Here is a 14515-nt window from a genome sequence, read left to right as displayed (position 1 = left end):
GGTTAGAAAATATATATCTTGTACAATTTAAATTTACAGCTGTTGGAAACAAAAATCTCCAAATTCCTATGAATTTTTTCCCCCACTTCTCTCTGGTTATTCAAGAGAAAAAAGCATTCTCAAGATATTTAGCTTTTAACTGTAAATGGATGCTATAGTGTTACTTTTTCCCCCTAATGTTATTTTACCAAAGCGTCTAGTTTTTGAGTATGTTATATCTTGTCACTGTGAAAAAAAGCTGTGGCCAAATTTTGAAGAAGTAGGTGACAATGAGATACTTCGTTCTCTCCCTACCAACCCTCCCCCCCCAAAAATCAGTAATAATCAGGCAAAGTAGTTGTAGTATTTTTATTTTCTTCATTCAGCTTTGAGTTTTATTGACCAGGACACTAAAATTGATATGTATTTGAGGAAAAGATGTGATGTGCTAATGCTTTGAGAAAATTTAAGACACAAAATTACTGATTCTAAAATCGAAGTTGTCTAATTCATGAAATTCTTGATTTTGGTGGTTTTAGATTTATTTTGTTTTTTAATTCTCTAAATCTTCACATCATTTAAAGACTTAGATTGCCACTGGGTGGCAGCCCTGACTTCTCCCTCTACGCATCAGGAGTTAGCAAATATAAACATTTTATTACAGTTTTTAAAATCTTTATTACATCTGCTTATAAAGCCTTTTAGTTTGTATTTCATTATCTTTCTCAGCCCCACTTTATTTATTAAGATAATTATGAGTAGGCAAGTTTAGTGGAAACAAAAGTCACATTCTTACCTTTTTTGGCTGTAAAATCACTTGAATATAAATTGAGGAAAATAGTTTTAAAGTAGTTGTAAAATGACTTTTTAATTTTAAACAAACATCTGATGCTTTCTTTTTATTCTCTACCTCTTTGTGGATTCCCCTCCATCCAGTCTTCCTTACTTAAAAAATGGATGTTTGTTTAAAAAAAGAAAGGACAGCGATGGGTTCAATTACTACTTTGTATCACACACATGAGCTATTTATAGCAAACCCTGCTGAGCTGATGTCAAGCATTTTGAAAAAGGAATGGAGCAGCACTGGAAACAGAATGCATATTTCTGTGCTATAATTAGATTTATAATAACTAGAGAATTTGTAGGAGATCCATGTGTGCCAATAATAGCTATTGTGTGCTCTTACTATATGATGGAAACCTCGCTGGGCACTACTTAACTTTGTAGTTCAACATTTTATCAATTTTTTTAAAGTCTTAAAACCAATGTTTACATCAATGACTTTTTTTTAAAAGTATGAATTTTCTTAAGAACTGGAACCATTTTTAAAAACATCTACATAGCTAGCTAGTAGCAGGACTTGTGTTAGAAACCACTTTTCCTCATTCCTAGCCTGTACACTTGCCTTGTGACACATTGGCCTCATTGTGCCTGTTTTTAGACTAGTAGGAAAGTCCTGGAAAGAGCAATATTACAGAAATTTTCTTTCATCTGTGAGGAGATGCTTAGCTTTCAATTTAAATATTCATAACACACGTAACTGCCCCATAGCCCACTTCTACAAATAACTTCAAATTCTTGGAAGAAGGATTTCGAACTTTATATAAGCTCAGTGACAGAAAGCTATTGTTGCTGTATCTGTTATTTAGTCAGAAGTCCTTAAGTTCAGCTGAATACATATTCACACATATTACACGCCTTTGACTATACACAGTAACACCTGGCACTTTTAAAGATGGTGTGTCACAGATAAAGCACTTAACAAAATCAGAAGGCTTTAGTGCAATCCATTGTAATTGCTGTAAGAATAGAATGCCTAGCTTTGGTTGGTGGAATGATGTCCTCATGGATATGTGGATAGATAAGTTGTCTCCAGCTTTAATGCTTTAATTTTGTCATCTAATCTAGAGATTGCAAGAAGCAGGGCCACTACAGTCTGTGTAGATACATTTGTGAGAATTGCAAAAAGGCACATCTTCCCCTGGCAAGACAGCCACTTTTTTGCTGTTACAAAGTCCAAAACTCACAGTCACCACCCTTCCCCCATCTTGCAAGATAACCCATTTCAGGATACAACCAAAGAGGAATACAGTTCAACCTACAATGCTTAAAAAAATAATTGTTAACATTTTTTAATGGGGTGGGGAGGGGTTTACATAAACAGAGTTTTGGTTTCCCCTGAAAAATGAGAAGCTGGTAACACTGGATTTGAATTCTCACAAGGCATTGGATAGTACGGATGCACCCCATATTTTTACCAATACATTAAAGATAAACAGCGTAAAACAGTGTTTCCCAACCTTTATCCTGCTAGTTCAAATCTCAAAATGCAGTTACTCCCTGTTTTTCCTGTAACTTGGAGTTTTAGGTTTGGAATCTGAAAACTTAGCATTTTGCAGAAACATTTCAGTTGCGATGTCCAAATTAATTAGGAATAAATATTACAGCATGCCTTAACTTTTCCACTTTAGTATTTTGCTAGAAGAAAAGGAGATCCTTTGTAGTCTTATCTAGATTCTTTAAATGTTTTTGAATGGTTTCACAATTGAAGTCACTTCTAACATAAAGCAAATTTGATACAGCACAAATGACATCCTCATTTTATGTTTTGAACAGCATCCAATGGACTCTTTGAAAATGCCATATTACTGCTGCTTGGGAAAATCCGTGTTTTTTTCTATCGCAAGGCAAAGTAGGAAAGCTCCTTCTGAAAAACTGGTTCTACTGGCTTTTAACAAGTTTATATGACTTAACTCTCATCTTCTAAACTCTTAACAGACCAGCACACTATGCATACTCCACACCCTAGTTTCTTGCTGTTAAATGACCTAAAACCAATGACCAAAGAACTGAAATACATTTTTCTTGTTTACTGTGAGGGGTTCTTTTGATTTAGAAGTACTAATAAATATAGTTTGCTGAGACTTTAACGAGAACATAAATTGGACTTAGTAAGGTTTTGGAGAGCAAGAGTTTTTGTTACCACTGGCCCTGTTCACAGAGATAAACCACCATGTCTTTTAGAGTATGTTTGTTGGTTTGAGCACTTATATTATCTTGGATACTTCAGAACTGGCCTGATGCCTACAAAGGATTCACACATTTAGTTTACCTAGCAGATTTTTTAAACGTTCCTCTCAAGTTACTTTTTAAGCTGCTTTTAAATCTCCAGGGAAAGCTGGTCTCCGTATTTTGAAATAATGTTGCAAATTTTATTTGTAGTTACAGAAGACAAAAAGTACTCAATTTCCTCTCTCCCATGTATTACTGTGACTTTTGAACAGGAAAACAAACTTACAAGCAGACAAGAATAGACATCTCAAGTAGTTTAGATATTGCTTTAAATAGATCTCTGGACTCAGAAAATATATTAAACTCTGTAGAACATTTGAAGATAGCTTTTGGGAAATTATGGAGACAGGTATATTCCAGAATGAGACTACAGAGTCTGTTAAATACTGGAATGGTTATAATTGATGTTTTTTGAGCATCTGTAGAAAAAATTAGTGATCCCTGAATAAATGTCTTTTCTTGGAACAAGTAATGCAAACAGACTTTCACTTGCTTTGATATGTTTTAGACTATAGATAAGGGGGATGGTGTAGAAGACAATTTCATCAGGGCATATGCTAATCACTTGGCGTCAAGATGAGAAAAATACTTTTTGGGCAGTTATATCTATGTGTATAGTTTTGTGTCTGCTTAGGTTTTGGAGATACTTATCCATCAACCAACCATCCAGCCACCTCACGTTAAATAATTTTGCGTAGGTGTCAGACCATTCTAACCTAGCAATATGAGCGTGAAGAGAAGGGACACATTTGTCCAAAGCTGTACATTTCTAATAATGTAAAGCCTAATGGAGAAGTTCTATGAAGAAAAACAGAGCAAGATGAGAGTGAGAGTGGGGTGTTAATTTATGCAGGATGGTCAAAGGAGATCTCATAAGATTGACCTTGAGTGTACTGTGTGCTTCACTTAATCTCTGGTGACTAGCTTTAAACCAGTGAATGAGTGAAAATACAGCAGTCAAAATCATTTGAAAAATTATGTTAAGATCTTCACTGTTAGCATTGTTTCTGGTTTTCAAATTGTAAAATTGAATAAAGTATTTGTTTTATTTAGACATGGAACTTTTAACTGCAAAGTTCTATTTTGAATAAGGCCTGATTCTCCATCTTGAGTTGTTGGGGAGTGTCACATAGAAAAGAATCAGTTATAACTACAGGAAGGAGGACAGTTTGTTGACAGACTTGAAGGTTTTAATTCATACCCGAAGGAAAGAATTGAGGTTAACATTCCTGATGTTTTGCACTGTGGCCAGACAATAAATCAGGCAGGAAATTGAAAAAGTAAAGTATGTTCAGAGGAGGTTGAAAAGGGGCTGTAAGAATCCTGAAAACGAGAGCTGGAAAGTGTGTCAAAGTTACATCTGGAGCAGACTCAGTGGAAGCAGGAGTAAAAAAATCTAAGACAAGGCAAATTCTACTGTTTAAATACCCACTGTGTTACTTGCAGAAGAAAAATAATAATTGAGATGGGGTTACAATGAAATGTCAGATGTGCTGAAACACAGGACATAGACATATTCCTTTGGTTAAAGGGAAGAGGACTATTTTGTGCTAAGTAGAGCAGGGAAGCATTATTGCAGTTAATTGACCTCATGGTCTGTGCCAGAGCACCAGGACCTACCCTGAGTTTGTACAACCTTAAGAGTAGTGTGTCAAGTTTTGTGCCCTGGGCCTCCCTTGCTTCAGTTTAATCCCAGCACTTACGGGGCTCAGAGGGCTTAGGAGTTTCTTCCTTGAACATCAATTGCCTTTTCCCTCCCAACTGTCTTGCCTTTCCATAAAAAAAAAAAAAAAAAAAAAACTATCTCCTTGCTTTTCCTTCCATAATCATTCAAGTGGCAAATAGTGTAATGGGAAAACGAATTCCTATTTGTAGACTGTACTTAGGATAGGAAATAGCTTTGTTCTTGCAGTGGTTCATCTTCAGACATAGATGACTGATCATCTTCAGCTCTGGAATGCTGTGGGAATTAATCTGAGAAGTCCTGGCAGCAGGTTAGAGGATAGTTCGATTTTGGCAGATTGTATAGACCAACCAACCAACCAATAGATCACAACCGACTGATGCGAAGGTATAGAGGGGGAAGTTCCTCAGAGGCAGAAGAAAAAGGCATGGTCAGAGTCAGGCATGTCCAGGCAAGGGGAGTGGCCAGCAGGTGAGGCGCAGCCCTCCAGAAATTCTCAGCCAGTGGCATGGCCCATGCAGAGGTTGATGGTCTGAGCTCCTCATTGATTCAAGGGCCAGTCCTGAGATGAACTGTCATTCAAAAGCATTGGTAGCGTTCAAAAAGGTAGCATTACCCTTCAGCGCCCCAGAAGTCTGCTGAGCAGAGTTCAGAGTCCTTACAGTGGACTGTGAAGGACTGGCAGGCAGTACTGCCTTGTCAATAGCAGTGGTGGGCAGGGGATCTTGACAGGGACTCATGTCCAGACTGAGCTAAATACCTTAGGATTTCAAAGTCTAGTGGACAACTCTCCTTTCCCTACAGCATAAGTAAATGAGTCTTGTTCTTTCTCCCATTTTCTGTTTACTTACCTTTTCATCCTCAGTCTGTTTTCCTTCGATTTTTCCATCCTTGAGCCTTACCCATGCCATCCTCTCAGTTGGAATGCTTAACTGCAAACATGTATCTCCTATCCAAATCTTAAGTGGGTACATCCTTGAAATGCCATATTAAGGACTGTCCTCTCAAGCCCTTGCTAATCTAGATCATTCATTGTTTTATGTCCCTCATACACATTGCAAGCCCTCTTTTGGTGCTAATTGGGAGGCAGTAAGGTGAGTGAAAAGAACTTGGAGTTAGGCAGATCTCTGTCAAAATTCCTGTCTGTCTAGCTCTGGGGGTCTACAGTAAATTTTCAGGGGTGTCCTCATCTGAAAAGTAGGGAATGAAATCTTAACTTGAAAGACTTAAAATCGTATATATACTATATCTATAATGTGGGGATCAAGGAGACGGGGCAGCAAGTGTTCTTGACCGTTACGTTTTTAAAAAACACAGCTAATGCTTATTGTGTACTTAACTTTGCCAGATCCTGTCCTGAATGTGCTGTCTCATACAATCTTCACAACAGCCCTATGAATTAGGTACTATTACAATTTTTTTCCAATTTGCAGAGGAGGACATTAAAACAGATTGCTTAAAAGAGCTGGCTAAAAAAAACACAACTAGTAAATGGCGAAGCCGAAACGCCAAACCAGACAGTCTGGCTCCAGAACCCATGCTTTTGATGACCCTCTTAATAGGTGTCGCCAACTGGAAGCCTTTCTTTGCTGATCCAGGGTCCAAACTGAAAGATGGGCAGCCTACAAAGGTCCAGCCAGTAAGAGCAAATAACCCCTAATGTATTTATTGTTAATACAACAAATGGTCAATAAGCCATTTGTGAAGACCTGTTGTGTTCCTGGCACTGTGCTAGTGTGCTCTGTCTGCGTTCTTTAATTCCCGCAACTATTAGGCAAGACATCGTTGTTTTATAAAAATGAGGCTCATGGAGTTGCTGTCTTCCCCTTCACATCAAGAGAGCACTACTTTTTCCAACACGCTCCTCGGCCTACAACCATCTAACTTCTGATCGAAGTTCTCCACTGGAACTCCTCTTACTGAGGTTACAAATGACCTTCTAAGTGACATAAATCTTGGAGACATTTTTTGATGATCAAGTGACTTTCTTCTGCACTCCCACTTGGTGACCACCCCTTCCCTCATTGTTTCCAGGACTGTAGTCTGTCCAGAACCACCTTTCTGACCTGTTTAATTTCCCCGTATCTTTCTATGCCATTTTTCGTTTGTCAGTTCATTCTTAAATGCTGATCAAGAGCATACCCACCCACCTCCTTAATCTGCATACCCTCCCTGAATGTTCTCACCACTTCTAGTCTCAGCTACCCCTGAAATGCTGAAGGTAGGGGAAATGGTGCCCTGACACTCATAAACTGAGACAAAGATCGTTCACATTTGGATCGTTTACATCCCCCAGTCCTTAGGAGCACCTCAAGTTCAAGTGTATCAAACTGAACACAAGCACACTTTTTCTATACCATCCCCAACACTGACTACCTTGCTGCCACCCCACCCTCCTTAACATTTAGGTTAAGCTGCTGTCACCACCTAGTTACTCAAACCTAGGACCTGAAAATCATGTTTGCCTCCTCCTCCAATCCACTCCATGTCTAGGAGCTGTCAATTCTACCTCCAAGTTTTGAATTTGTTCGCTTCTCTCTCGAGACATGGGAAAACCGAGTGGAAGCCAACATCTCTCACCTGACTGACCAAAATATCTCCCTCCTCACCTACCAGCCTCCAGTCTTGCCGCTTTCACTGTTTTCTCCACCCTAGTCATAAACTTTCTCAAACTCAAATACAGAGCATGATGTGATCAGATTGGAGTCCCTTTAATTCTCATTGCCTCAGGATAAACTGCTCCTTGACAAGGCATTCAAAGCTCTCTCAAATTCTGTTTTTTGTCTGCCTATGAGCCCCATTTCTTGCTACTCCAACCTGGTTCTCTAGTTGCACCAAACTTCTTTGGGTTTCCTAAACACACTATAGCTGGCTGATTTTTATTAGCATTTAATACTCAGCCCTAAAGTCACCTCCTCCAGGAAGTCTTCTCTGATCCCCTAGGCTGGGTTAGGTGTTTCTGTTTAATGCTCCTATATTCCTTTGATGACATTTCTGTCACTTCATTTCCAATATTGATTTGTGATTATTCTTATGTCCATTTTCTCCACTAGTTGGGAAGTTTGTGGTTGAGGTCAGGAACTATTAATTTCCAGTATCTAGCATATATAAGCCCTTAGTGAATGGCAGTTGAATGAATAAATAACTTTCCTAAGGTTATATTGCAAATAATATCTGACACTGTAACTAAAATGTTGCACTCTAAAATTCACGTTCTTTTTACTAATGCATTTGCACATGTAGAGTGTTTAGAGACTTTAAAAAGCTGACATTTTAAGGGGCCAAACCTTATAAGATTTCCTTCCAATTTAAAAAAAAGTTAAATAATACATTCACATGGTTCAGTAATCAAATAATATAAAAAGATACATAGCACCCACAAGAGTTGAAAGCAGAGTCTCAAGATATTTGTACGTCTGTTCAGAACGGCATTATATTCACAGTAACGAAGATGTGGAAGCAATTCAAGTGTCAATGAATGGATAAGCATAATGTGGTATATGGAACATAATTCAGCCTTAAAAAGGAAGGAATTCTATAATAAGCTACAAAATGGGTGAATCTTGAGGACGTTATACTGTTGTTTGAAATAAGCAAGTCACAGACAAGTATTGCGGGATTCCACTTACACAAGGTACTTGGAGTAGTCAAAATCGTCAAGACAGGAGATATAATGGTGATTTCCAGGGGGAGGGGGGAAAGGGGAGTTACTGTTAAATGAGTATAGAGTTTCAGTTTTACAAGATGAAAAGAATTATGGGGATGGATGGTGGTAATGGTTGTATAACAATTTGGATGTATTTAATACCACTGACTGTATATGGAAAAATGGTTAAGATGGTAAATTTTATGTGTATTTTACCACAATAAAAACAGTTTTTAAAATTCCCCAAACAAGTTACTGGAAAGAGTCTGGTTCCCATTTTTCTCCTCCATCTTCCCAATTCCTACTCCCTTTGCCCCCAGATAAACAACCTTGGTAGTTTCTCTGTCTCCTTCCAGGTTTTCTTTTTGCAAATGCAAACAAATATGAAGCTATATATTCTTCATCTCCTGACTTTCAAAAAGATATTTAAAAAAATTTTTTTTAAACATCTCTACTTCTGAAGTGGAGATGTAGCAAAAAAGTACCCACCTCCAATGAACTCACAAGAGGGAGCCTTGTGAAAGAGAACAGCTATAATGAGAGGGTCAGATAATCTTGCCTGCTACTGCCCAGGAGACCTCTAGAGGTCTATCCAGGGTCCCCCAGGTTAGAGCCTGTGATCCAGGCAGATTTTTTATCTTTTTAAAAAAGATAACAATAATATTAACTTTATTTACACACAGGATCTTAGTTCCCCGACTAGGGATCGAATCTGTGTCCCCTGCAGTGGAAGCACAGAGTCCTAACCACTGAACACCAGGGAATTCCCCCCACCACGCTTAAGCTTCCCAGGTACCTTTTCTCTGGAACTCTCCTAGGCCACTCCCACTTGACGCAATATCTAGGTTTAGGCGGAAAGGAAGGTGCTGCACAGCCTGCCTCTTCGGAGCCGGGCTGGTTCCTCTTTCCAGAACAATTCAGGCTTTACAGCAACTCAGACTCAGCTCCAACATCTGTGTCCCGAAGCAAGGATGGCTGAGATGGAAAGCATACTTCATTCTGGAAGGAAACAGCATTCCAGGTCAAGCTGAGTCTGCCAAACACCGACCCTCAAAATGGTTCTAGAAGAAATCAAGACAAGTCTTATCATGTGGTTTTCCTACGCCTTGATTCCTTGTTTGTTTGTGGGTAAGTATTAATTGGAATACTGCCAATAGGCTGGGATTCAACTATAGGTTAAGAAACTGAAAAATGCTTTCCCAGGGGGGGTTGTAATATATGTATAGATCACCTTATGTCTGTTTTTAAAAAGGTTTTTCACTTCCTAATCCTCCATCCCCACAAAGAAGAGGCCTGCATTCTATTAAGAAACTTCTGTTAAATTCCACAGAGCAATCTAGAAAGATAAAGCATCAGAACAAATAGTTTGAGGGTGAGCAGAGATCCACATGCATTTTATTATTCATTTCATTATCGAGTTTTAAAAGCCACAAAACAGTATTATTTCAATCTTTCTGTTTGTGCCTCAGAGATGTTCTCTGTAAGGAGAGGCTTAAGTAAAATAAAGATTCTAACAAAACACAGGCGAATAAGAAGACATACTTTGCAACCTTAATATTGGGTCTAAGACTTATGAAAATTGGATTCCTCTCCTGGTCAGGTACTCTGTAACATTTTTAAAAGTATTTGGTTTGGAGCATTTTGCCTGCCAGTTAAGATTACATAATTTTCTCTGCTCCATTTCTGGCTGCTTGCACCTACATGTTTTATTGTTATGAAATCGCAGCTCTTTTGCTTTTGATGTTTCTTCCTGTCAGCATTTAAGAGAAATTTCTAATTTGAATACATCAAGGTACTAGACACTTTGCACTGTTGATGGGTATATTGAATACTTTCTTTTTCATACTTTCTTTTCTTTTTTGGGGGTAACATTGAGAACTAATCATCCAGTGAGTTTAAATCAGGCAACAAATCAGTGCCAAGGTGATTAGCAGATGTTTGGAGCTGACTTAAACATCAAATTTATGCCTGTGTAGCTCACAGCCCTTCACAGCTCTGTGTCTCAGCACGTGATATGTAAATTTGCTCTTTGTTTCGTGACCCACTGTATTTAGACTCCAATCCTCTTTCTCACAGCTCCTTGTAAACAAGTATAGGCCACAGGCAGCTGTTGTCTTCACAGTTGGCATGTAACCCCCTCATTTCCTCCTCCTGGACTTTATTATTGTTCTTCTCCACCAGAAGCTCGATCTCTAGTTCTTACTCCACCCCAAACCCATCGTCCCATCATCATTCCAGGGGGACCCTGCTCCTGCAGATCCATACCAGACCTCTCTCCTTTGACCCTTGACCCCGTGTATTCTGTTTCAGTGGGTTATTTCTGTTTCCTACACTGGCCTGAAGGCAGGGCCAAGGCATCTTTCCTGGTGTCCCCATGGCCCATAGCATAGGCTAAGCGTGTTGGTTGATTGGTTAGTTAGTTGATCGATTGATTAGTTGGTGGGACAAACAAGTTGCCAGGAAACTACTCCTCCACTAAGCCCAAGGGAGAAGATGGGGAGGCTGCATGAGAAGGGGAAAAGCCAGCATATTTTTCCTAATTTTTTTTAACAGGAAATTTATGTTTTTTTGATCCCCTTGACCCATTTGTTAATTTGACATTTTCTTCAATGAAGCAGTCCAGCCTTTTAAGGAAAACTATTTTAAACAGACCTAGAGGTGAGTACTCCTCTGATACCTGTAAACTTGCACAGAAAAACAAGGAAACGAAAACAACCACCACTATCCTTGTCTCTCCCTGCCCACCGCCCCCCCCCAAAAAAAAACGTGCTAGAAGCCGCAAGGATGTCAGAGTGAGAAGGACCTATGGGTGAGTCTTGATTTTTATCACTTGCTAGTTCAGTGAATGTATCACATCACTTCAATTTCCTTGTCTGTAAAATGGTCAAAATAGCTACCTTGTGGTTGGGAGGTGTCAAACGACGTTATGCAAACAAAGGCACTCTGAGGATGTCAGGGTGCCCACCCCATGTTACCATCTGTTGGTTGTGCAAACTGGTGGTGGTGTCAGCAAATATTTGCTTTAGCTGAGGTTACCTTTATGTGATTTTGATCATTTCCTCTGAATTGTGTTGAAGCCTGAAATGATTTCAGCAACATCTAAATGAACTATTACTCTAGATCCTTGGGAGAGATGGGTAGAGTTCTTGCTCTCTTTTATAGAATTATTTTGCCTTGCCCTGTCCCTTTCAAGTAATTTGTGTGATTCAAGAAACTGATTCCCACTACCAATAATAATAATAAAAACAGCAACAACAGTGACCATCACAACTGCCATTTATGCACACACACTGTGTGCTAGATTAGTAAAAACATTCTCTTGACATCTCACACCAGTCCTGCAAAGGAGGTGATATAATCCCCATTTATACACTAGGGAACAGACTTAGATTCAGTTAGTTACACAAGAGTATACATCTTGTAAGTTGGAGAACTGGGATTTGAGCCTGGTTTGGGTGCCCACAGAGCCTGTGCACTTTTAGTTCTCTGCAGAAGAAGCTGGCACATAAGCAGGACAGGAAAAGGTTGGAGGCACAAAGTGAAAGTAATAAAGAAGATGCTTCTACATTTTCTGACACTTGGCCAGAAGGGCTATTGAGGTAAAAGTGACAGAAGCAGATCCAAATGAGGGGAATTGACAGCAGACCCCCTGAGGAGAAAGCCAGTGTGGAGTCATGCAAGGAAGAAGATGCAAGGTTTTCTGCTGGGGAAATTTGCCCGAGGACTTTGTGGTGAGCGTAAACCTCAGAAGGGCACAAAGGTCTAATGTGAGATAGGAACTCTTGTTGTTGTTCAGTTGATCAGTCATGTCTGACTCTTCACGATCCCATGGACTGCAGAACATCAGCCTTCCGTGTCCTTCACTACTTCCCAGAGTTTTCTCAAACTCATGTCCATTGAGTCGGTGATGCCATCCAACCATCTCATCCTCTGTTGTACCCTTCTCCTCTTGCCTTCAATCTTTCCTAGTATCAGGGTCTTTTCCAATGAGTTGGCTCTTTGCATCACATGGCCAAAGTATTGGAGCTTCAGCATCAGTCCTTCCAGTGAATATTCAGTGTTGAATTCAAATCAGACTTGAAATCCTTCAGATTTGACTAGTTTGATCTCTCTGCTGTCCAAGGGATCCTCAAGAGTCTTCTCTAGCACCACAATTCAACAGTATCGGTTCTTCAGCACTCAGCCTTCCTTGTGGTCAGCTCTCACATCCATTCATGACTACTGGAAAAACCATAGCTTTGACTATACGGACCTTTATCCACAAGGTAACGTCTCTGCTTTTTAATATCCTGTCTAGGTTTGTCATAGCTCTTCTTCCGAGGAGCAAGCATCTTTTAATTTTATGGCTGCAGTCACCATCTGCAGTGATTTTGGAGCCCCCAAAATAAAGTCTGTTACTGTTTCCATTGTTTCCCATCTATCTGCCATGATTGGACTGGATGCCAGGATCTTAGTTTTTTAAATGTTGAGTTTTAAGCCAGCTTTTCCACTCTCCTCTTCAACCTTCATCAAGAGGCTCTTTAGTTCCTTTCCGCTTTCTGCGATAATGGAGGTATCATCTACACATCTGAGGTTATTGATATTTCTCCCAGCAATTTTGATTCCAGCTTCTACTTCAACCAGTCCGGCATTTTGCATGATGTATTTGGCATATAAGTTAAATAAGCAGGGTGACAATATACAGGCTTGACATACTCCTTTCCCAATTTGGAACTAGTCCATTGTTCCATGTCCAGTTCTAACTGCTGCTTCTTGACCTGCATACAGGTTGCACAGGAGGCAGGTAAGGTGGTCTGGTATTACCATCTCTTTAAGAATTTTCCACAGTTTGTTGTGATCCACACAGTCAAATGCTTTGGTGTAGTCAGTGAAGCAGAAGTAGATGTTTTTGTGGAATTCTCTTGCTTTTTCTGTGATCCAACAGATGTTGGCAATTTGATCTCTGGTACCTCTGCCTTTTCTAAATCCAGCTTGTACATCTGGAAGTTCTCGGTTCACATATTGTTTAAGCCTAGCTTGAATGATTTAAGCATTACCTTGCTAGTGGGTGAGATGAGTACAGTTGTGTAGTAGTTTGAATGTTGTTTGGCATTGCCTTTCTTTGGGATTGGAATGAAAACTGACCTTTTCCAGTCCTGTGGCCATTGCTGAGTTTTACAAATTTGCTGGCATATTGAGTGCAGCACTTTCACAGCTTCATCTTTTAGGATTTGAAATAGCTTAGCTGGAATTCCATCAGCTCCACTAGATTTGTTCATAGTGATGCTTCCTCAGACCCCTTTGACTTCATACTCCAGGATGTCTGGCTCCAAATGAGTGATCACACCACTGTGGTTATCTGGGTCATTAAGAACTTTGTGGTTAGTTCTGTGTATTCTTGCCACCTCTTCTTAATATTTTCTGCTTTTGTTATGTCCATACCATTTCTGTCCTTTATTGTGCCCATCTATGCATGAAATATTCCCTTGTTATCTCTTAAGTTTCTTGATGAGGTCTCTAGTCTTTCCCATTCTGTTGTTTTCCTCTGTCTCTTTTCATTGTTTGCTTTAAAAAGGCTTTTTATCTCTCCTTGCTATTCTTTGGAACTCTACATTCAGATGGGTATATCTTTCCTTTTCTCCTATGCTTTTCGCTTCTCTTCTTTTCTCAGCTATTTGTAAGGCCTCCTCAGACAACCATTTTCCCTTTTTGCATTTCTTTTTTTGGGGGATGATTTTGATCACCGCCTCCTATACAATGTTACAAACCTCTGTACATAGTTCTTCAGGCAGTCTGTCTATCAGATCTAATCCCTTGAATCTATTTGTCACTTCAGCTGTATAATAGTAAGGGATTTGATTCAAGTCCTACCTGAATGGTCTAGTGGTTTTCCTTACTTTCTTCAACTGAAGTCTAAATTTTGCAATAAGGAGTTCATGGTCTGAACCACAGTTATTGCCCACTCTTGTTTTCACTTACTGTACAGAGCTTCTCCATCTTTGGCTGCGAAGAATATAATCAATCTGATTTCAGTATTGATCATCTGGTGATGTTCCTGTGTAGTGTCATCTCTTGTGTTGTTGGAGGAGGGTATTTGCCATGACCAGTGCATCCTCTTGGTAAAACTGTTAGCCTTTGCCCTGCTTCATTTTGTA

The 14515-nt window shown here is 39.4% G+C and overlaps 1 protein-coding gene across 1 annotated transcript in view; it reads left to right on the top strand.

Moving 5' to 3' along the window:
• Positions 1-25: 25 nt before the first annotated feature.
• IL20RB (interleukin 20 receptor subunit beta) overlaps positions 26-14515 on the top strand; it is a 49884-nt gene continuing 35394 nt past the window's right edge. Inside the window, exon 1 of the mRNA XM_019962038.2 lies at positions 26-9509. Coding sequence (XP_019817597.1) covers positions 9437-9509 — 73 coding nt within the window. The 5' untranslated portion in view covers positions 26-9436. The remainder of the gene's footprint in view (positions 9510-14515) is intronic.

The sequence above is a fragment of the Bos indicus genome, chromosome 1, assembly GCF_029378745.1.
Source record: "Bos indicus isolate NIAB-ARS_2022 breed Sahiwal x Tharparkar chromosome 1, NIAB-ARS_B.indTharparkar_mat_pri_1.0, whole genome shotgun sequence".
Lineage (NCBI taxonomy): Eukaryota > Metazoa > Chordata > Mammalia > Artiodactyla > Bovidae > Bos > Bos indicus.
Note: the sequence above shows the minus strand (reverse complement) of the source record. Positions and strands in the feature narration are given on the sequence as shown.